General features: G+C 44.8%; 1 protein-coding gene across 2 annotated transcripts in view; it reads left to right on the forward strand.

Moving 5' to 3' along the window:
• Positions 1 to 24,912, forward strand: part of THSD4 (thrombospondin type 1 domain containing 4) — a 634,456-nt gene that overhangs the window by 571,688 nt on the left and 37,856 nt on the right. For both annotated transcript variants that reach the window (XM_030814683.1, XM_012507530.2), the window contains 3 exons: positions 10,890 to 11,065; positions 13,451 to 13,547; positions 19,957 to 20,232. In XM_030814683.1, the coding sequence (XP_030670543.1) occupies positions 10,890 to 11,065; positions 13,451 to 13,547; positions 19,957 to 20,232 (549 nt within the window). The remainder of the gene's footprint in view (positions 1 to 10,889; positions 11,066 to 13,450; positions 13,548 to 19,956; positions 20,233 to 24,912) is intronic.

Genomic DNA, 24,912 nt, shown 5'->3' on the forward strand with positions numbered 1-24,912 from the left:
GTAACAAATACCCAATGAGTCATCACTAAATACCAGCTCTTTACTGGCACTGTGGACTGTAACAAAGAAAACCAGCCTCCAGAGGCCTAGGAGATTGGCTAAGTAAACTGAGGTAGGTGAATGCCATGGAATTCTATATGGCAGTTAGAAAGCAATTATCTAGATGGACATTTCAGCAACAAAGACAGTATAAAAAACAAAGGGAAAACCCAGTAACATTTATGTAAATTACATATCTGTATCACATTAGTGTAGGTGCTTATTGGGATAGGCAGGGACTGATGGTGGTGGAATCTGGCATAAAGGGAAAAATAAGACAAGACAGGTGTCCCTTATACAACAAAATTGCCACAGGCTAAAGAGTCTGATTAATTCACCTTTCTGCTCCTGAGGTTAAAAAAAAAAATCTTGAGAAACTTAAATACAGCATTTAGGATAGCAAAAAAAAAAAAAAAATCACAAAAGCAATTGATTAAACATCAAAGAACAGGGCATAGACACTAAGATTAGGGATAAGAGTTAGAAGCAGGAGCTAGCAGCACAGGAGACAGAGGAGCGGTGATGGGGCCATTAAGTGACTACCCCTTGAACAAGACCCCCCACCACCATGAGAGGGGGCTGCCAGCATTACTTGGCAATATTTATTGAGTGTCTGTTGGTCAGGTACTAAATGAGACAGGGCTCCTGCCCTGTGAAAAACTTACAGCAGGCCAGGCACAGTGGCTTATGCCTGTAATCCCAGCATTTTGAGAGGCCAAGGTGGGAGGATCACTTGAGCCCAGGAGTTTGAGACCAGCCTGGGCAACAAAGCAAGTCCCTGTCTCTACAAAAAAATAAAAAATTAACTGGGCATGGTGGTACACACCTGTGGTCTCAGCTACTCAGGAGGCTAAGGTAGGAGAATTGCTTGAGCCTGGGAAGTTGAGGCTATAGTGAGCCGTGATCATGCCATTGCATGCCAGCCTGGGTGACAGAGCGAGACCCTGTCTCAAAAAAAAAAAAAAGATTGCAAAAACTGGAATCTGAGTAATGGGAGAACAATATCTTTTTTTAGAGGAAGGAATTAGGAAGCAACTGCTTTGGGATGAGAAAGATATCAGGTTTCTCTTCTAGATAAATTGAGCTATAATGAGACCCATTGACAAAATTAGCCTCCTGGAATTCCTTCTAAAGGGCAGACATAGTCCTTCCCTGCTCGTGGCAAGTGGACAGTTCAGCCTGAAGAGGGGAGCGTGGCCTGAGATGGCCACAGTTGCAGGACTGGTTCTGTCCATGGGCTGGGAGAGGCATGGTAGGTACGTGACAACTGTTTGTGGCATGAATGAACTTTGGGTATCACATGCTACCCATCTTCCTATTCAGCTGCCAGCATAGGCTCCTAAAACCAGATCTCAGTTGTCGTATCCTGATCAAAACTCTTTTAGGCATCCCAGTGCCCACAATCAGCCCTCACAGTCTGCCTGATGTCTTCCATCCAAATTCATCTCCAGGGGCTCCCATCTATACACACTCCCAACGCCCCACAACTTCCCTTCTCCGTCCTTCTAAGGTCATGCCCCCTCCTGCCTCTGTCTTTGTCCATGCCATTCTTCAAGACCCCCAATGCCCTTCTTTCATCCTCTGTCTGGTGACCCACTCCTCCCTGCAAATCTCTGCTCAAGTGCCACCCCCTCTCTGAGAGCCTCTGCATCTTGTGGAAATTTTACCAGCCTCTGGTCACGTTGCATTGGCATGTGTCTGACTGCTCCATGGACTCAGCTCCCAAAGTCATGAGCTGTACCTTTACAGCCCCCAATAATTTTTTGACCAGTTTATTATTACACCATAGGTGGGATCAATTTCATACAATTATTTGAGGCTTAAACATACATAAACTTTCTTTAAAGTTAAACTACACAAACTTTATTTAAAGTTAGTATTCAAAGGAAATTTGGAGTCAGAATAAAAGTCAGAATAAATCAAACCTTCTAACATTTTAAAGAATGAGAATTAGACATACTTTGCTATAATTTAGCAATGAAATAAGAACAAAGCCTTGGCATTTCCCTTCATTCAAACCCCTTACAACCTGTGATTAGAGTGCCAAAGAGAAAGCCAGCCTTCTTTCTCTGATCCTCTCTGATTTTCAGTCCAAATGTGTTACATCATGTTTTAGAAACTCACACAGGTTTGAGTCCATCCAAACTCAAAATGCCAAAGTGAATCTGACTGAAAAAATATTACTGTGTGATATCTGCTTATATTTGTTTAACAGAAACCATAATTTGGACATTACATCAAACTAGACTTCGTCTACCTAAGAAGAAATGTTTGCTTTTCTTTTAACAGAATTTTAATGCATTACCGCATGTGTTTGCCATTTTGGTCAGAAGGAAAGAAGGACATTTTGGAGATTAGAATTCTTAAACAGGGATATCCAGATGGAAGCAGAACTCCTTGGTAGTCTATGGGTACCTTCTCAGAACAGTGTTTTAAACTCAAAATAAAATACAGAAGAGTACAAAGGAAACCAATTATCTTGAAATACAATTATCAAAACATATATTTTTTGAGACAAGGTCTCACTCCATCTCCCAGGCTGGAGTACAGTGGCACGACCTCAGCTCACTGCAGCCTCAACCCCCTGGGCTCAAGCAATCCTCCCACCTCAGCCTCCCAAGTAGCTGGGACTACAGGCGTGTACCACCACACTTGGCTATTTTGTTAGTTCTTTGTGGAGATGGGGTTTCTCCATGTTGCCCAGGCTGGTCTCAAACTCCTGCTCTCAAACGATCTGCCTGCCTCGGCCTCGCAAAGTGCTGGAGTGCTGGGATTACAGGCATGAGCCACTGCATTCGGCCATCAAAATATTCTTTAACAAACAAATTTGCTGTATAATAACATGTGCTTTTTTTCTTTTTCTTTTTCTTTTTTTTTTTTTTGAGACAGGGTCCCACTCTCAGGCTGGAGTGCAGTGGTACAATTACGGCTCACTGCAGCTCCAACCTCCTGGACTCAAGGGATCCTCTCGCCTCAGCCTCTTAAGTAGCTGGGACCACAGGTGTGTACCACCACTCCTGGCTAATTTTTCTACTTTAGATAGAGACAAGGTCTCCCTATGTTGCCCAGGCTGGTCTTGAACTCCTGGGCTTAAAGGATCCGCCCACCTAGGCCTCCCAAAGTGCTGGGATTACAGGCATGAGCCACTATGCCCAGCCATATGCTTCTTTAACATTAAAATAGGAGACCTCCTAGAGGATCTAATAATTATCATAATTTCAAAATAGTTATGAGTTCTTAAATAATATTTCAAAATATCAGTAACTTCTGTAATGTCCCATGAATATCTATATGATTTCTGTCGGTGATAGAGTCACAGTCCTGCATACTATTATGGTTGTTACCGCATTTATAATAAAACTAAATACTAAATTTCAGTTGGAGGTTAGTGAAAAAAAAGATGGAATTCACAGAACCCGCCAAGGCAGTACAGGAAGAGTTGTATTTCATTTTCAGGGTATCCACATTAGCTAACACATTCTGAGACCCATCTGGGTTCATGCCCATGTGTGGGATTCCGTGGAAGCTCATATTTTAGACCAGAAATGGCAAAGAAGCCAGGCTTTTGACCTCCACCTGGCATTGTACTGGTGGCCAGTGATGTCTGATACTTCAGTATTGAGTTTGTTCGGCTATTTACCGTAGCTTCCAAGAAATGCTGAAACATTACAAAGCTTGCGATTTGTTGCTAGGAGAAACTTTTTTTTTTTTTTAGCTAACCTATCTCCCAGCCAGAACTTCACCTTCATTTCTCAAAGAAGTAAACAAACGTCTAGATCATAGTCATGTGTCTGTTGTAAGGAAACCAGCTTCTTCATTTTGGTTGTAGGAACAAGTGGTTGGGTCATCATCACAATGGGCATTAAGATTATGGGATTATGGCCAGGCATGGTGGCTCACACCTGTAATCCCAGCACTTTGGGAGGCCGAGGCAGGTGGATCACTTGAGGTCAGGAGTTTGAGACTAGCCTGGCCAACATGGTGAAACCCCGTCTCTATTAAAAAATACAAAAAAAGACCGGGTGTGGTGGCTCACCCCTGTGCCTGTAATCCCAGCACTTTGGGAGGCCGAGGCAGGCAGATCACAAGGTCAAGAGATCGAGACCATCCTGAACAACATGGTGAAACCCTGTTTCTACTAAAAATACAAAAATTAGCTGGGCATGGTGACGCCTATAGTCCAGCTACTTGGGAGGCTGAGACAGGAGAATCACTTGAACCCGGAGGCAGAGTTTGCAGTGAGCCAAGATTGTGCCACTGCACTCCAGCCTAGTGACAGAGGGAGATTCTGTCTTAAAAAAAAAATTAGCTGGGTGTGGTGGCACATGCCTGTAATCCCAGCTACTTAAGGGGCTGAGGCAAGAGAATCATTTGAACCCAGGAGACAAAGGTTGCAGTGAGCTGAGATCGTGCCACTGCATTCCAACCTGAGTAACAGAGTGAGACCCTGTCTCAAAAAAACCCTAAATAAATAAAAGATTATGGGATTAAAGTATATGATAATCAGGGCTTGCATATATAAGCTCTTGTTATATGAATTTTGGAGAATGGCATTGTTGGTACCCACAGTTTAGGCCAAAAATATTTGCCCAGTACCAAAACTGGAATAAGGGGTCAGGCATGATGGCTCACACCTGTAATCCCAGCACTTGGGGAGGCCAAGGCAGGAGGATTCCTTGAGCCCAGGAGTTCGAGGTTACAGTGAGCTATAATGGTGCCACTGTACTCCAGCCTGGGTGACAGAGTGAGACCCTGTCTCAAAAAAAGAAAAAAAAGGAATAAAACTCAAATGTCAAATGAGAGTGAAGGTATCTTTATATTGACATAGCCATGAGGTTGCCCTTCAAACAGGCTTTGTTGAAGCTTGATCTTCAGTGAACACAGCCTCTAGCAAAAGCCAGAAGCCACCTGCACCTTTTTGTGAGGTAGTTCTGGATGCCATTCCTAGCCCTGGAACTGCTTGCAGGCATATAAATTGTAGCCTCAGCTGTTTTTGATATGCAAGGCCAGATGGGGGCTAGTTTTTGAGCTGTTTCAGAAGCCAATTCATGAACCTATGGAATCAGGACCACATTTGCTAATAATCTGTTGTGGCATTTTAAAAATTATATGCTATTGTATGATTCAAGATTAACCCAAACCTTTGGAGAGAATGGGTAATAGTAATAGTTGGTAAAAAGATTCAAGGTACCAATTTTTAATCTCATAGGGAGGTCCTTGCAGATTCCTCCTGTGCTGTCTTTCAAATGGTTCTTTAATGGACTTTTTAGTTACCAGATGATGACCTCTTCTACGATATGCCTATTAAAAGCAATAAAATCGTAGCCAGAACCTACCTCAATTCTGCGTTTTTGATGCTGTGAATGGGGTTGTAAGAAGAAGCTATAAAAAAGAGAAAATACCTTTCACAAGTATTTCTGCTTGTACCATGTCCATTATATTGATTCAAAATGTTTAAACTTTAAAGAGGGTAATACATGCATATGGTAAAACAAATTGTAAATGGCAGTAAAGAGATATCAAATGAGAAATAAATGTCTCCCTTCTCATCTCCCATCCCAACATAAACCCCAGTTCCTGTCCCAAATGTTAATAGTTTTGTGACTATCCTTCTCTAAACATTGTATATATATATATTTTATGTCTATGCTTTTATTTAAAAGTATGCACAAACAGGATTATACCAAACACACTGTTCTGAATTTTTCTTTCATTCACAAATGTATCATGGAATTCTTTCCATACCCACACACACAGATCTAGCTCATTCTTTTTCGAGTCACTTGGTATTCCATTGTGTGGATAGCCAGTGTTACAATTGTCTTAAGCAATGTTCTATGGATGGACATTTAGGTGAGTTTTTTTTCTCTATTTAAAAAAAAGGCAGATAATATCCTTGTTAGAAACATTTTTGTATACTTATTGAAGTATATATCTCAAGTAGTTTCCTAGAAGTAGAGTTCTTGGGTCAGGGTGTATGGGCATTTAAAGTTTTAGCTGTGTAATCAAATTGCCCTGCAATATGGCTGAGTCTGTTTACATTCCCACCCGCAATGCCATCCATACTTGCTTGCTTACCCACCTGGCAATACTTGCAATATTAACTTTTTTCAAATGTTTGCTAATTTGGACCATCAGGATGATCCCATTGTGGCTTTGATTTTCATTTCTTGAATTATAATAAGGCAGAGCATCTTTTCATTTGCTTATGGAGTACTTGTACTTGGTTTTCTGTGAATTGCCTATTTATTATTCTTTGCTTTTCTTTTGAGCTCTTTGCCCTTGTCTACTGTGTAAACATTCAGTTCCTACTATGTGGCGAGCACTATGCTAGACTCTCAAACTGTAAAGGTGATGAAATCTTTTGGAGCTGGCAGTGTACTAGGAGACAAACATTGATCAAATAATTCAGTAAGTGTATGGACAAACTGAATTAAACTGAATTAAATTCCTTGAAGGAAAGGTTCTTGCATCTCTTAGAGGGAAGAGGCAGGGAAGAGAGGGGCCTGGACTGGGGGTGGGAGAAGACTGCCCTGGAGAAATTGACATCTAAAGAATGAATAGGGCCAGGCACGGTGGCTCACACCTGTAATCCCAGCACTTTGGGAGGCCAAGGCAGGAGGATCGCTTGAACTTAGGAATTCAAGACCCAGTCTGGGCAACATGGTGAAACTCCCATCTCTACAAAACATACAAAAATTAACCGACTGTGGTGGTGCACACCTGTGGGAAGCTGAGGCGGAAACATTGCTTGAGCCTGGGAGGAGGAGGTTGCAGTGAGCAGTAAGCCATGGTTGTGCCACTGCACTCCAGCCTGGGAAACAGGAGTAAAACCTTGTCTTTATTTAAAAAACAAAAACAAAACAAAACAAAAGAATGAATAGGACTTGGAGTTGAGGGAGGAGCATTTCTGGAAAAAGGGACAGCGCTGTGGAGGGAAGATGATGTTGTAGATGGGCCAAAAGAAGGCCCAGGAGCAGAGCACAGAGAGAGGAACAGTGATGCAAGATAAGGCTGGGCTGCAGCATCTGAGGGAGGAGGCCTCTATGGTGGGATATGTGTGTGTGTGTGTGTGTGTGTGTGTGTGTGTGTATATTTTTTTTTTCCCCCGAGACGGAATTTTGCTCTGTCACCCAGGCTGGAGTGCAGTGGCATGGGCTCTGCTCACTGCAAGCTCTGCCTCCCAGGTTCACGCCATTCTTCTGCCTCAGCCTCCCAAGTAGCTGGGACTACAGGTGCCCAACCACCACGCCCAGCTAGTTTTTTGTATTTTTAGTAGAGACAGGGTTTCACTGAGCCATCATTGGTGATCTAGTCTACATTCTGAAAACATTGTTCTAGCTGAACAGAAGAGAAACAGGAAGATCAATTAGAAGATATTTTATTAGTCCAGATGAGATCTCATGGTAGCCTGGCCCTGGGTTATGGCAGTGGACATGAAGAGAGGCGGAGGAGGTTAAATAAGATTTGATGACGGGTTAGATTTGGGGGGATAGGAAGAGAGGAAGTATCCAGGATGATTCCTGGGTTTCTGATTACATGGATGGTGGTACCATTTACTGAGATAAGAAGCAGTGAGGCTGGGGTTGGGTTCAGCCTTAGACAAGACATCTGACTGAAGCTAGCAAGGAGGTAATTACATATGAAATTCTAAGCCCAGAGGCAAAGTTTGGCCTGTCAACATAAATTTGTGTGTCATTCACATATGGTAGTTGAAATCATAGTCCTAGGAAATTGCTCATGAAAGGAATACAGTGCCCAAAGCAGGTCTACTCTTATTCCTTAAGAAATTCTGATATTTACTAGCCAAGTAGAGAAAGATGAGACAGAAAAGAAAACAGAAATGAGCAGCCTGAGAGCAGGAGGAAAGCAAGGGGAGCATGGTTCCCAGAAGCCAGGGGGAGAGTGTTTCAAATAGGATGGAATAGTGCCAAGTGCTGCCGAGACATCTGAAAAGAGGAGGCCTGGGAAACACCCATTGGATTTAGCAACACTGGGGTCTTGGTGACGCTAATTTTAAATTTCCTCAATGGAATGATGGGGGCAGGAGCCAGATTGGAGATGGTTGAGGAATTAGTGGGAAGTGAGAAAATGGTAGACGTTATATGGACCACTTATTATTATTTTTTTTGAGACTGGAGTGTAATGGTGCGATCTTGGCTCACCACAACCTCCGTCTCCCAGGTTCAAGCAATTCTCCTGCCTCAGCCTCCTGAGTAGCTGGGATTACAGGCTTGCGCCAGCATGCCTGGCTAATTTTGTACTTTTAGCAGAGATGGGGTTTCTCCATTTTGGTCAGGCTGGTCTCAAACCCCCGACCTCAGGTGATCTGCCCGCCTCAGCCTCCCAAAGTGCTGGGATTGCAAGCATGAGCCACTGTGCCCGGCCACACCACTTTTGAAGAAGTGTGATTCTTCATAAAGAATAGCCCCAAATCTATTCTTCCTCAGTTTCCACCCTTGACCCTTTTTTGCTACTCAGTAAGCTGAATTGATCTTGTAACTCAGTAGTGAAAGGTCTGCAGCTTTGCCCTCCCTGCAGCCATGGCACCAGCCAGCCCAGCGTGGAGTCTGCAGGGGGAGCCCAGCTGGAGTTTGGGCTGCTCCAGCCCCTCTGTGCAATTTCTGATTCTACAGGCCAGAGCTCTGGGAAGGCCCATTGTAGGAACGCTGCTGAAAAAATGAGTTTAAGAAAAAGTTCTTATATTTTAGTGGTACCTACTGAAAGGTTGAAGGATACATATTTGCAATGTGACACAAGAGAAGCCATGAGCTGATCCTTGTTGAAGCTGAGCAATGGGTACATGGGGGTTTATTATATTGTTCACACCACTTTTGCATATGTATACATTTTTCCATAACAAATTATAAAAAGTTAAATTTAGGAATTCTATAAACCGAAGGTGCAAAGAGCCAGTGGCCATCACAGGTCCACTATGTACATAGCACTTAAAACAGGACCTTCGGCTGGGCGCAGTGGCTCATGCCTGTAATCCCAGCACTTTGGGAGGCTGAGGCGAGCGGATCATCTGAGGTCAGGAGTTCAAGACCAGCCTGACCAACATGGTGAAACCCTGTCTCTACTAAAATACAAAAATTAGCAGAGCACCTGTAACCTTAGCTATTCAGGAGGCTGAGGCAGAAGAATCGCTTGAACCCGGGAGGCAGAGGTTGCAGTGAGATGAGATTGCACCATTGCACTCCACCCTGGGCAACAAGAGCGAAACTCCATCTCAAAAAAAAAAAAAAAAGTACCTTCTCTAAACCAGTCCTCCTTTGGCTTGTGGGTTTCCAGGTGCCAAGGGTAGCTGAAGAAATTCTATTTCCAGATGCCACCCTTTCTTCTCCTGTTAACTCCAACACCTTGTTCCTTGTCCCCTTCTCCTTTCGTACCCGCCTCCTGAGTACAGACTCGAAATCACAGATCTGACCCCTATGGGCCTCATGAACTTGAACAAGTTCCCACCTGTCTCTGAACCACTCTGAAAAATGGGGATTATAACATCTCCTGTGCAATGTTGTGACGATTAAATTCGACAGTGAACATGGGGTATCTAACACAGCCCACAGCCTCAGATGCCCAGGAACTCAGGAAGGTCATAGAAATGAATGAAGCTGACCAGGTACACGAGAAAATCATGTGACCCTCTTGGCTTTAGCTTTGCCACTTGTAGTAGACATGTAAGTAGAGAGAATTATAAGAAAAATTCTGGGCCAGGTGCAGTGACTAACACCTGTAATCCCAGCACTTTGGGAGGCTGAGACAGGCAGATCGCTTGAGCTCAGGAGTTTGAGACCAGCCTGGGCAACATGGCAAAACCCCATCTCTTAAAAAAAAAAAAAAAAAAAATATATATATATATATATATATATATACATATATATATACACACACACACACACACACACGCACACACACACACAAGCCAGGCATGGTGGTACGTGCCTGTAGTCCCAGCTACTCAGGAGGCTGAAGCAGGAGGATTCCTTGAGCCCAGGAGGTTGAGGCTGCACTGAGCCAGGATCACACCACTGCACTCCAGCCTGGGCAATGGAGCAAGACCCTGTCTCAAAAAAAAAAAAGGGGAGGGCTGGGAAGGGAGAAAAAATTGGATAAGAAAAAGAACAATGCAAGTATGATAAATTATATAAATCACCCAGATTCATAAATAAAGGGGGTAATAAACTGAGACTTAGCCTCAGTGTTGGGGGTCAACGGGGGGGGTGGGGATTGGGGCAAATCAGAGCATATAGGGCCCATCTGAGAGGGACAGCCATCCTGGGCTCCAGCCGATTGCCGCCACGAGGGAGTGTGAAGCCAATGTTAACATGTCTTCCTGGTTTATAAGAGAAGCCAGAACTCTAAATTTTTTATGTGAAATATTTCAATTCTTAAATTTGGGCTCAGTTATTTTTTTTAATAACACTACGGAAGCCAAACTAAACCCATCTATGGGCCAAAATCAGCTCGTGGGCTGCCAGTGTGCAACCTCTCACCTAGGTAATGGTATATAATATAAATCCGTTTCCCTTCCCCCCTTTTTTCTCTTCCTCCTCTTTCTCCTTTCCCTCCCATTTTCCACATCCTTTTCACCTAACCAGCCCCCACCCTAAATTTCTATACTAAGTCCAAGTGATAGAAGGGATTAGGGTGGGTTGAAGAAGTGATTAAGCCCAAGGGGATGTAATCTAGATGCCTAATTGTGCCCCAGGGCCTGGATCACTGCCTGGCACATAGTGGATCCTAACAAAAACCTTGATGAGTGAAGAAGCCAGAAACTGGGGGAGTCAGTTCTGTTTCCTGTGCACACCTTGGGCTTACCCAAAGAACTGTCTCCTTTTTCTCAACAGCCTTGCGAAGTCGTTCTGGACGCTCCATCATCAATGGGAACTGGGCAATTGATCGACCAGGAAAATACGAAGGCGGAGGGACCATGTTCACCTACAAGCGTCCAAATGAGATTTCGAGCACTGCCGGAGAGTCCTTTTTGGCGGAAGGTCCCACCAATGAGATCTTGGATGTCTACGTGAGTTTGGATATTTCTGGACTGTTCTTTGGATTTTGAATCTTGTCACTTCTAAGGAACATACTCTGAACAAATAAGCAACAAATCATTGCCCATACTCAATAAAAACCCTTTGAGCAGAGCCTGTTGGAGGCACCCCTTGAATGCTTGGCGTTCATCTTTGCCTTTACTTCTGAATGGGCCCAGCCCACGGCAACCTCCAACTCCACTAGATGCTTATTACCTTTGGAGTTTATTGACCCAGTAAAACCAATTTTACTTGTTGAACCAAATCAGAGGCAAAACATGCCTTTATTTCATGAGCATTGGCTCTCCTCCAGGCACTTTCCTTATAATGCTAATTTGGCATGTTTTCTTTTTATGGCAAAAGAAAGCAAGAGCCTAAAGGAAGGCAGGACCGCTCCCAGCTCCCAGTCCTGTTCAAACTCTGAGAGCAAATGAAGAAAGGAGAGCTCTAGAGCCCTCCAGATGAAATAATAAAGCTCAGAGTCACAGTAGAGAGACTTACTAGAAGCTCCTGATAGAAGACAAAACCTTAATTTATTTTACGTGAAACTAAAATATGAAATTGCTCAAGAGTTTTAAATGGTCCTTACGTTCAAAGGAAACCACTAGAACTCAGTCTTCTTAAAAAACCAGGAAATAAAGGGTGATAAGAAATAAAAGCTTGAAATAACATTTTGATAAAAAGATTGAGATCACCCATGAATATACACATTATTTCTGTCCCCAAAGCTGAGCTGATTAACATATTTGCTGTGTCAGAGTTTTAGAAATATTATTAATTGCATTGTCTTTACTTCTCCACCTACACACAGTTCTATGTCCTTTCCTCCTGGGCCTAGTGGACTCGAAATTACAAAGGAAGCCTTGTTGTAGTTAATTTTGGATTTTTTTTTTTTAGACCGTCCAGTTGGTTCGTTGACTCTGAATATATTTCAAATGGCATCAGAGGTACAAACTCAGGTTGTTAAAGGTCTACTGTGGGTGGTCTAGGAATGGAAGCCAACAGCAATTTCATAAACGGGATGAGGTTTTGCACTGGCAGAATGCTCAGGCAGAAGAGGCACCGGAGAGGGAGGGAGGATTTCCAGCCACAGACGGAGAGGAAGATTGTGTGAAAAAGGAGTGGGGATGAGGGATACACAGCAGGAACCTGAGGTCACACAACGGTGTCCCTCGGGGATTCAGTGCCCACCACGTTTGTGCAACGCCGAAGGTTTGATATTGGTTCCTGGGTAGGAGAATCCCAGGGGTTCTCAGGTCTGCCTTCCTTTGGGTAATTTATAAAATGAAGACCCATTTCGTCAGTAGGGAGTGGTAAGAGATCATGGCATAAACAGGAAGAACAGACACAGGACCCACCATGCAGGAGTGACTCAGAGATGCTTATAGCTGGAAAGGACCTTTGAAAGTGACATGATTCTAACCTCTTCCTTCTCCAAGGAAGAAATCAAAAACTGCAGGGTGAAGGGGCTTGCTCTAGGTTACACAGCTGGTCAACAGGAGAGCTGCTTTATAAAGCAGCAGAGACAGAAACATCAAACCCGACCCTGTCTCCTTTCACGGCTCATATTTACACTGTGGATTCTCATTCTGCTGCTCGGTTTAGCCCACCACCCTGCTTCCCAACAGGAAAGCCATGGGCAGCAAAGACTGTGTGCTCCAAATCCAATAGGGAGGGACGTATTCTGTAGGGCCATGCTCATTTAATACATTTTCAGCCCAGACAATGTTCAGCTGCTGACTTCCACAGTCCTGCGTAGACTCCTGCTTGCCGTCCTATTTTTGTCATCATTCCTAAGAGAATATGACCCAGCAAGATTTGGGTCCCTTCTACTTGTTTTCTTGGCCCCATCTCTTTGTGTTTCTGGGGCTTTCCCTGAATAAGAGGGAGAGACCTGGGGACCAGCCTCACCAGCCAGGTCAAGAACTTTGAGGGAACCTAAAGCATCCCGGGATGGCTCTGTCTAGGAGGTCTGCTGCTTGTTTGCATGACTGTATCGCGCCACCTAGTGTTAAAACAGGTCTCCTGCAGTGTACACGTATTTATCTGTGTTGGATGTTTCGAGAGCACTGAGCAAAATCTAAGAACAGAAAGGTTCTGCTACCGTTGCTCCATCTTCTCCTTTGGAGTTTAGAAAATCTTGACTCTTAGCTTAGTTTTCTTCTGATTTGCTCGGCCTAAGTTCTTCATTCTTCAAAAGTAAATGACAAAAAGCCATCCAGAAGTAACTTTGTTTGATCTGCCACAGGTTCACTGATATTACTGGATGCATACTAGAGTGAACCAGTCATTTCTCAGTAGTTCTGCAAATGCCATTGAAACCCAGAAGGGGTGTGCGTACGTGCCAAGTGCAGTAACACTGATTTTTGTGTCAGCAGATGATACACCAGCAGCCAAACCCAGGCGTGCACTACGAGTACGTGATCATGGGGACCAACGCCATCAGCCCCCAGGTGCCACCCCACAGGAGACCAGGTAGAATCCCTTGTCTTGTGGCCGGGGACTCTGGTCATTTCCTTGTAAAGCCTTCTCTCTCTCAATTCTTGTGCATCCACCCTCTGTCTCTCAGTCAACACAGAGGAAATCGAGGGACGCATATTTCAAAGCCAAGGGGCCTTGACATTGGAGCAGGCTTCACCATTTGTCTGAGCCTTCACTGATGAGACTGTTTCATTCACTCGATTCAAAAATGGCATGAGCATCCTGGGTCTGCCCTGCCAGTTCAACATTTGAAATGCTTTATACTAGTTTCCAGGCCGGGCAAGGAGGTTCATGCCTGTAATCCTAGCACTTTGGGAGGCTGAGGCAGGTGGATCGCTTGGGCCCAGAGGTTCAAGACCAGCCTGTGCAACATGATAAAACCCCTGTCTCGACAAAAAAATACAGAAATTAGCCAGGCATGGTGGTGTGTGCCTGCAGTCCCAGCTACTCAGGAGGCTGAGGTGGGAGAATCATCTAAGCCCAAGGAGGTTGGGGCTGCAGTGAACCGTGATCAGACCACTGAACTCCAGCCTGGACAACAGAGTGAGACCCTATCTCAAAATTAAGAGAAAACAACAGAAATTTACTCTCTTAGAGTTCTGGAGGTTAGAAGTCTGAAGTGGGTTTCACTGGGACAAAATGAAGATGTCATCAGGGCCACTCTCTCTCCAGAGGCTCTAGGAGAGAACCCACTTCCTTGCCTTTTCCAACTTCTAGGAGCCACCTGCCTTCCTTGGTACCTGGCCCCTTCCTCCACCTTCAAAGCCAGCAGGGTGGCACTTTCAAATCTCTCTCTGACCCTGGCCTCATCACATCTCCTCTCTGACTCTCATCTTCTTCTCTTTCCTTTATAAGGACCCTTCAGATTACACTGGGCCCACCCAAGTAATCCAGGATAATCTCTCCTTCTCAAAATCTGTAATTTAGTCTCACCTGCAAATTTCATTTTTACTATGTAAGGTAGCATGTTCACAGATTCCAGGAATTAGGATGTGGACATCTTTAGGGGGCCATTATCTGTCTACTATATGCCTTTTCTCTTGGTTCCCCTATTGTTTCTGTTAATAATACTTTGACCTGTAAGACAAGAATAATGAGTTCACACCTAACAATCCATGTTGAGTCTTCCTGGTGGGCTCTGCTTATGAACAGAGCAGGCAGCTTTCTCTCGGCTGGCACTGGGCATGGGACTGCTCTCTGAGTCTGCAGACATTTCTCTACTGGAGGATAATGGAGCCCACCACCCAAATGCAGACAGCCTTTTCCTTCCTTAAAATAGGAAGGTCTGCAGAAGTATTCATGGTAATTATAGCTCACACACACTGAGTCCTTGCTGTGTGCAAGGGCTTAGAAACTGCTGTGCTGAGCTCTTTGCATAGATTAGTTCTTTGAATTCTCATGACAGAGGGAGGTACTTGGAGGGAAGTACTATTATTAGCCTTATTTTAAGAGTAAGGAAATGGAAGCTTAGGAAGAATAAGTTAATAATTGTCCTGATCTCACACCTGGGCAGTGACCTGAGGAGGGCCTGTGTGACCATACTTCGTGCTTGTTATATGGCTGAGAGGTTACTTGATCCAATCCCTATCCTAGGAGGAAATAACGGCACAGGTGCCAAACCTGCCCCATCCATTCTTCTCTGAACTTTGGACGGGATAACCAGGTTATCTGATTGCTACAGAGTGGGGAGGACAACAGCCGGGTGCGTCCCCAGAACATGGGGTGGGTGCGTTGTCCAAACTCCAAGTCAGCAAACTCAGCGCAACAGAGAATTTTTATGTCATGTCCAGAAGCAATCCACAGTTTGAGAAACCAAGTTTGGGTAAGATTTCTGGGGTCCGTTGCTGGTTTACAGGGATAATCGGACAGACTATGTGAAATCTATCAGGATGATGATGATTTCTGTCGGGCCTGATGGGTCTCAACTCGTGAATAGCATGGGGGCTCTGGGATCAGCTCCCTGGGACAGGGCAGGCCTGGAGGGGTCATCTGTAAAAAGTTGGTAACCAGGGGCATTGTGACCAGGCTTCCTCTTCCATGTCAATGGAGTCTGGAGGCAGAGTTGGAATCCAGCTCTGCACCTTTTTGCTGTGCACCCTCAGGCGGGTCAGCAACCTCTCTGAACACAAACCCAGTCTACAAAATAGAAAAACAAAAACCCTATAAGGTGGTTTTTGGCAGGGGAGAGGACATGGGAAGAGATTGAATAAATTAGTTGTCCATCCTAGCGTAGAGCCCAGAACAAGGCACTGAAAATACTTTTTAAATTTTTTTATCCAACAACATCTTGGAGAGTTCTCATTTATATCAACATGCCTGGTCCTGATTTTGTTGGTCATATTTGCATGTCATATTTTAAACCATGAACCATAATAGCCAACTAAGTAAGAAAGCCCTGGCAAAAAAGCTGAGAGGCCTGATGCAGTGGATCACGCCTGTGATCCCAGCACTTTGGGAAGCTGAGGTGGGCAGATTGCTTGAGCCCAGGAGTTCAAGACCAGCCTGGACAACATGGCGAAACCCCATCTCTGCTAAAAGTGCAAAAAGCAGCCAGATGTGGTGGCACTCACCTATAATCCCAGGTACGCAAGAGACTAAGACACGAGAATCACTTGAACCCAGGAGACACAGGGTGCAGTGAGCCTCCTGCACTCCAGCCTGGGTGACAGAGTCAGACTCTGTCTCCAAAAAAAAAAAAAAAAATTGCTGCGAAAGCCCTAATTTTTGTTGTTGTTATTATTATTATTGCTGAAATGGGGTTTCGCTATGTTGCCCAGGCTGGTCTTGAACTCCTGGGCTCAAGCAGTCCTCTCGCCTCAGCCTCCCAAAATGTTGGGATTACAGGCATGAGCCACCTCACCCAGCCCCCTTGTAGTTTTTACTGTGTTCTACAGTAACCCTAGAATTTGCCTCCTTATTTTGTATTAAAACGAGACATACTTGAACAATATTCAATCAAAATAGAAATATATACAGTCAAAAGCAACTGCCACGTAATTGCCAAAACTTGGAAGCAACCAAGAAGTCCTTCAATAGGTGGATAGACAAAAACTAATGCAGTATTATTTAGGGCTAAAAATAAATGAGCCATCACGTCACAAAGAGACATGGAGAAACCTTCCATGCATATTACTAAGTGAAAGAGGCCAATCTGAAAAGACTACCTATTGTTTGATTCCAACTATATGACATTCTAGAAAAGTTAAAACTATGGAGACAGTAAAAAGATCAGTGGTTGCCAGGGGCTGGGAGGACAGGGGGATGCACAGGTGGAACACAGAGGATTTCAGGGCAGTGAAATTACTCTGCGTGATGTTACACTGGCGGATGCATATCACTGTGCACTCGTACAGACCCACAGCATGTGCACCCCCAAGTGTGAACCCTCATATGGACTATGAACTCTAAACGATAATGACGTGTCCATGTAGGGTCATCAGTTACACATGCACCAGTCTGATGTGGGATGATGGTAGTTAGGGACCCCGTGCCTGTGTGGTGGGAGGAGGTGTGTGGGAACTCTGTACTTTCTACTCACTTTTGCTGTGAACCTAAAACTGCTCTAAAAAAAATAGTCCATTTAAAAAAAAAATCAACAGCTCCCAACCCCGTGCCCTTCCCAGAGGGAGTCTAACCCTTCGGTGGGATTTTGCCTAGCCCTTTTCTATGCATACACAAACATGTTTCCAGCCATTTGAATCATCATCTTCAATCTCAGATGAGCAAGGAATATCACTTATTATTATTTTCCACTAGTCAATTTAAATCTGACCGTAACTTCACCCTTCTTTGAAACCAGTAGATAATTCAATCGCAGTCTGCTTGGGGGTTACACACACACACACACACACACACACACACATTCTCACTCCAGATATAAGGAAAAATCTAGAGTCTTAGACAAGCCAAAGCATTGGCTAGACCCGCCTGGTGGTCTGTCCATACTAATTCTGCTGAGATGCCACCAGGAGCAGCCTCATGGGGCCTTCAGGTTAGGGCTTTGCTCCTTCCAATCTGCATGAGGGGCACAGGAAGCTGGTGATGCAGGCAGCCAGGCCCCCTCTCCCACTGCAGGCGTGGCTTCCTCCTGGAACACTGGACATTGTCTGGTACACCTAAGGATCCATGGCACTCAGGAAACCCAAGACTCCAGACTCCTACCTCTCCTCCACCTTGAAAACCTCTCTCTCTCTCTCTCACTCTCTCTCTCGCTCACTAGCACTCTGTCTCTGTCTCTCTGTCTTGCTCTCTGTCTGTCCCTCTCTTACTGTCTCTCTCTTTTTGCTCTTTCTTTCTCGCTGTCTGTCTCTCTCGCACTGTCTCTGTTTCTCTCTCTGTCTCTCTCTTGCTCTCTGTCTCTCTCTTGCTCTCTGTCTCTCTTGCTTTCTCTCTCTTGCTGTCTCTCTTGCTCTCTGTCTCTCTTCTCTGTCTCTCCTGTTCTCTTGCTTTCTGTCTCTCTGTCTCTCTTGCTGTCTGTCTCTCTCTGTCTCTCTCGCTTTCTGTCTCTGTCTCTGTTTCGCTCTCTGTCTCTGTCTCTCCTGTTCTCTTGCTTTCTGTGTCTATCTCTCTGTCTCTCTTGCTCTCTGTCTCTGTCTCTCTTGCTCTCTGTCTCTCTCGCTTTCTGTCTCTATCTCTCTGTGTCTCTCGCTGTCTGTCTCTCTTGCTGTCTCCCTCTCGCTTTCTGTCTCTGTCCCTCTCTGTCTCTCTTGCTCTCTGTCTGTCTCTCTTCTTCTCTGTCTTTGTCTCTCCTGCTCTCTTGCTTTTTGTCTCTATCTCTGTCTCTCTCTTACTCTGTCTCTCTCTCTTGCTGTCTCTGTCTCTTGCTCTCTCTGTCTCTCTTGCCCTCTGTCTCTCTCACACTCTGTCTCTCTCTTGCTCTCTGTCTCTCCTGATCTCTGTCTGTGTCTCTCTCTTGCTGTCTATCTCTGGCTTTCTGTCTCGCTCTCTTGCTCTCTGTCTCTCTCGCTCTCTGTCTGTGTCTCTCTGTCTCTCTCTCTCACTTGCTCTCTCTCTCCCTTGCACTCTGCCACTGTCTCTCTCTCCTCTCTCTCTTTCTGTGTTTCTCAAAATGTGCCCTCCTCCTCTCTCTGGGCTGGCCCCTCAGAGACATCCACTTTACCCTTAATGAAAGCCTAGGCTTTGCACTCTTGGAAGGGAAAGCTGTTGACTTCTAGCAGCTTTTGTTTTCTTGTTTTTCTTTTTTTTTTTTTTTTTTGAGACAGAGTCTCGTTCTGTCGCCCAGGCTGGAGTGCAGTGGCGCAATCTCGGCTCACTGCAAGCTCCGCCTCCCGGGTTCACGCCATTCTCCTGCCTCAGCCTCTCCGAGTAGCTGGGACTACAGGCGCCCGCCACTACGCCCAGCTAATTTTTTGTACTTTTAGTAGAGACGGGGTTTCACCGCGGTCTCGATCTCCTGACCTCGTGATCCGCCCACCTCGGCCTCCCAAAGTGCTGGGATTACAAGCGTGAGCCACCGCACCCGGCCTACAGACTTCTGTCCTGCACAAAAACAAAGCAATAACGTCTAAGGACTTGGCCACTCTTTCAAACCGGAGGAGGAAGTGGAGGAATAAAGATAGAAAATCAAACACAAATTAGTGTCTCAAAAAGTGACCTGCGACACCTGTGTGTATGTGTGTGTTACGCTTTTTTCTTTCACCAAACAATATCAGTCATTTCTTCATGTCAGAATGTATATTTGCTGCATTCTTTTCAAAACCCACATAGTATTCCATTTTGTACTTGTAGCATAACATAGTTTAACCAGTACCACTGGTGAACATTTGTGTCTGTTTGTTATTTCAAATAATACCTCAGTAACCATACTTGTATATTCAGATTTATGTAAAAGAAAATATTTGCAGAACGAATGTGCTAGAAACTGAATTGCTAGGTCAAAGGGTATGTGCATTTCAAATTTGGATAGATAATGCCAGATTTCCCTCCAAAACCGTGGATCTATTTGCAGGCTCATCCACAGTGACTGGAAGTGTGTTTTCCTGCACCTTCAGCAGGAGTTTAGGGATTTAAGGGTTTCGAAACTTTCCAATCTTTGGTGTTAGGTGGTGGTGTTCTTTTCATATGTATTTATGGAATTATGAGTAAAGGTGAGGATTTTTGTATGGGTTTTGGCTGTTTGTGTTTCTTTTTATGTGAACTGTCTATAGCTCACAATTCCTATTCCTACTGCCGTGTTCGTCTTTGTCTTATTGATTTTCAAAAGTGCTTTGCATATGAGGGAAAGCACTAGTAGGTGTCTGCTTATTTTAAACAGATGTGCTTATGTGCTGTGACTTCGAAATGATCTCATGCTACACAGTCTCTAATGTCGAAGCAATTTCCTCTTTACAACTCAGGGTCTAAACTGATCCTGATTCTGTGTGTGCATGCTCACCTCTCCTAGGGGAACCCTTCAATGGCCAGATGGTGACAGAAGGCAGGAGCCAGGAGGAGGGAGAGGAGAAAGGGAGGAACGAGGAGAAGGAAGACTTGCGTGGGGAGGCCCCTGAGATGTTCACCTCAGAATCGGTACAGACCTTCCCAGTCAGGCATCCAGACAGATTTTCTCCCCGTCGACCGGACAACTTGGTGCCACCAGCACCGCAGCCCCCACGGCGCAGCCGGGATCACAACTGGAAGCAGCTTGGGACGACAGAATGCTCCACGACCTGTGGGAAAGGTGAGCCTGTGTGGGGGACGGGTGGATCCCTGCAGAACCCTAAGCAAGGAGTGTGTGGGTGGCCCAAGGCAGCGGTCCCCGGCTTTTTTTGGCACCGGGGACTGGTTTCGTGGAAGATGATTTTTCCATGGATGGTGGCAGGGTTTCAGGATGAAACTGCCCTATTGCAGATCATCAGGCATTAGTTAGAGTCTCATAAGGAGCGCGCAACCTAGATCCCTTGCCTGCACAGTTCACAATAGGGTTCACGCTCCTATGAGAATGTAACGCCACTGCTGATCTCGCCCACCCACCGGTCACCTTCTTCTGTGCGACCTGGTTCCTAACAGGCCATGGACTGGTGCCGATTGGGGGCCCCTGGCCCAAGGGACATGGCAAACCCTCACCTCTGTGAGCCTGTCTGTGAGATGGCTCATGGGTGTGACAGATTGCACTGGGGCCCTCAACACCACCCTCAGGCTTAATGATTGGCTCAAAGGACTTACAAGACCCAGAAGAGCTGTTACAATTCATCACAGTCAAAGGATAGGGATTCGAGTTAATAAAGGAAAAGGTGCATTGGCAAAGTCCAGGAGATGCCAGGCACCAGCTTCCAGGTGTCCCCTCCAGCAGAGTCACACAGGGATGCACTTAATTCTCTCAGAAATGATGTAATTCAGAGGCTGAGAACACATGCCAAGTACTGCCAACCAGAGATGCTCACCCAAGATTTGGTGTCCAGGGTTTTTACTGGGGTCTCTTGTCTAGGTATACAGCTCCCACATGAGTGACACTAGCTACTCTCCCTTTACCACCCCAGAAGCCAAACCAACACCGCGTGGCCCAAGACCTCAGGCATTAAAAAAACACTCTTATCAGGTGGCATGTTCCAAGGGCTTAGAGGTTCTCTCTCAGGAGGTGGTCAAGGGCCTATCTTTGGCATGTGCAGGGTTTGAGCAACTCAGGCCTGCTGTGCACATATATTCATTAATAAACGGAATACACTCACATACTTCAAGATCTAAAATTTAATCTCCAAGTCAGGGTTGTAGAAGATTTACACAAATCCCAGTTGAAACTCATTCTCAAATCTTAGGATTTCAGAAAAAAAAAAAAAAAAAAAAAAAAAAAAACGTACTTAGCAGGCTTGGCGTGTTAGTTAGCTGTCTTTTACACTGATCGACACTCACAGCTCCCATACTATCCTGGTAAAATCCCAACCCTGTATTCATTCATTATTCCAACCTGATCAGCTAGGACCACCAGGGACAAACCTGAAGCCCAACAAAGTCAGCTTTATTGACCCCTCACAACAAGGGAGTCCACACACCAGAGGAAGCATGGGGCGTCTCTCCAAACAAAAGAAAAGATAGAGTTGTAGGATTTGGGAGGATACAGTTTAGGTGAAATTTAAATAAAGCAGGGTTGTTATAGGCTGAAAGCAAAACATGGCAGTGTTACAGGGGTCACATCAGGATGATGAAGTGGACCCAGAGTCCCGTTTCCTTGAAAACTCCAAAGTTAAGATAGATGTGGAATGTGGTGTCCAGAAACCCTTTATCTGACATTCCATACCAGGTTGGAAATCAGTGCTGCTTCTGTTTCAAGCTGACTCATTGCAAAGATACACCTATGAACTGTGTAGTTATAATTTCCTTCATATATATGATAATAGCCTCCTGTTTGTAATAAAGTCCTATTTGATCCCCGGAAACAGCTGTCCTTTGAGGGGAGGTTGCTAAAGAAACAGGAAGGCTGTATCCCCCAGGAATCTCTGCAAACTGGGGAACTGTGTGATATCCCAGAGCATTGGTTTGGGGTGTTTTTTTGCTTTGCTTTGCTTTTTTTCTTTTCTTTTCTTTTCTTTTCCTTTCCTTTCTTTCCTTTTCTTTTGGTACTGGTATCTAAGAGTACAAAGTTTGGACCCTCTCACAAAATTAGTACACTGAAAAATCTCATGACAGCTTCTAAAGTTTTTACCTTTTTCATAAGAGCATTGGCTTAGTGGCTTTTTAGAATAGAATTTAGGTCTTTGGTTCTTCTTGGGGGCTGGAGCTTTTCCTGCCTGGAACCTCTGCAATTCCATAATGATTTGGTAACTGGAGTGTTGATTTATAGAGGTTTTATTGTGCAAATTTTATTATGCTTATACTTAACAAATGTGCAAAGAATCTGGACTGTGGATTCATTGGACCAACTTCTTTTATATACTTTGTGAGGAAAAATTAAATGCCTATAAAATATGTCTTGACAGAGGCAGAAAGCTAGAAATATTTCTGCATTAAGGCCAAAACCATTTTGGTGAGACTCTGTGATATTATAGAGGTAAGCAGTATGTAACGTAATTGATATAGGAACCTGAGATCAAAATGTATTATCATTGAAATATTCTACCTTTAGGTAATGTGTGATGCCCATCAAAGGAACCAGATACACTCAGAACTAGGTGAAAACAGGGAAAGTCATAAAAAGGATGAAAACTGTCATTGTGTGGTTCTCAACCAAGGGTGCCATGTGGAGAAGATTCTCTTTCACCCTGTCCGGAGCCCATAAGGCCTTGAGTTGTGAGCAGGATGAGATGAGGGCAAACGCATGTGCTGGTTCCCTGTGTGTCCTCCAGATGCTCCCACGATCTCTCTAATGGAGCGAACTCATAACCAAACGTTCCAGTTTTTGCCCCCACAACCCATCCCCAGGCTGTGTGATCCACACTGAGGTATGGAGTTGAAATTTAAATAAAGCAAGGTTTTGATAGGCTGAAAGCAAAACATAACTGTTACTACCTCACTATATGCTAGTATCCCTCCTTTACGACAGTATGGTATCTGGCCAGCAAAGTCCTGCTCATACTCCAAGCTCTGAGACCACCTCCTCTGCAAAGCCTTCCTGATTCTGCAAAGAACAGGTAGGCACTTCATCCTTGGGACCTCACAGCAATTCAGGACACATTTCTGTCCCAGCCCTGCTTGGCTTGGCTGTCTCCATGAATATACACTTTGCAACTTCTGCACCTGGCATCATACCAAGCACACAGTAGGCACGCCTGTGTTTTTTGAATAAATGAATATATCATCACCACATTTCAAATGTGGAATATATGAGCTACTAGAAAAGACATAAGGGTAGATTTTACATCTTTATTGTATCCTAGATATACAAGACTATTATTGCCTTTTCCCATGTTCTGTCAACATAGCATAAAGAATGTGGATTTACCTGTTAGAAATTGAATAAGTGGCCAGCCATGGTGGCTCACACCTGTAATCGAAGCATTTTGGGAGGCCAAGGCAGGTGTATCACTTGAGGTCAGGAGTTCAAGACCAGCCTGGCCAACATGGCAAAACCCTGTCTTTACCAAAAATACAAAAATTAGCTGGGCATGGTGATGCATGCATGTAATCCCAGCTACTTGGGAGGCTGAGGCAGGACAATCGCTTGAACCCAGGAGGCAGAGGTTGCAATGAGCCAAGATCATGCCACTGCACTCCAGCCTGGGTGACAGAGGAAGACTCTGTCTCAAAAAAAAAACAAAAACAAAACTGAACAATCGCTTTCTCTAGATTTCCATATGATTTTGTTTAATCTTCTGTCCTTTGCATTGCAGAAACACACACACAGAAATACACAAGAGTGTGAGGTATGGGACTGAGCATGCACAGGACCCATTTTCAATATTTAGCCCATTTACACCCATGTGTGCATGTACACACACAGACACACACACACACACCACACACCACACACACACACACACACACTCTTGGCATCTGCCACTCAGAATGTCTGAGGCAACATGTCTAGCTCTTCTTTACCCAGTAAATGGCACCAGTTCTCAGGCCCAAGAGATACTGAAGAGGTAAACAAACCTAAGGATGTGTTGTTTCTCATCCCTCCCTCCTCTGGCAATCCTAGTTCCTTTTTCTTTCATGTGACAAGTGGCAGCAGCCTGTGGAGGCCTCTTCTTTGCTCTCTCCCAGGCAGTGATGGCACCAGACATGCAGGGTAGGTGAGGCAATGCGGAGGCACAGATGCGGAGCACATCTAATGGTCATCAGCAGTCATGGCAAGTGACCAAGAAATCCCAAACCTCCCGGCATTGTCCAAGTCACTTATGCACAGAATAAGTCCGTTCCCCTTGTGATCCCGTTGTGTATTTTCACACATATCCTCGCCCAAACCCTTCTCCAGTCCTTTCTGGTGGAGCTAACCACACCACACAGTTCTGTGGTTTTCATGGTCAAATTTCCCCTTGTCTAAGTGCTTCCAGCATCATGATATCACCATCTCAGGGAAGGGCCCCGTTGCTGGCATCCAAGAGTGGTCCATACTCACACAGCCATTGATCAGGCCTCTGTCAAACTCTTGGCTTGTTTCATTTGATTCCTAGAGTTCTAAGTCTAGAGTCGTTTAATTTTTTCTTGCTCGTTATTTTGTCTCTCTTCCATAATGTCCCACTGACCTCTACACTAGCCCCTGAATTCACTGACCTCATTTATTATCTGCTAATTACCCGTGTACAGTTCCTCCCTTTAACATGACATATTTCTATTTTGATCAACATGTCCGCATATAAGGCAACCGAACTGATCCCGAATAGTTTTCCTGCTGCCTGAAGCCCAGCCAGTCCCTGACCTCACCACCTTGTTCCTGCTTGCTAGCAAGTAGAGGAATAATTGAATTGCAATCTTGAACAACGGGAGG

The sequence above is a fragment of the Nomascus leucogenys genome, chromosome 6 (assembly GCF_006542625.1).
Source record: "Nomascus leucogenys isolate Asia chromosome 6, Asia_NLE_v1, whole genome shotgun sequence".
Taxonomy (NCBI): domain Eukaryota; kingdom Metazoa; phylum Chordata; class Mammalia; order Primates; family Hylobatidae; genus Nomascus; species Nomascus leucogenys.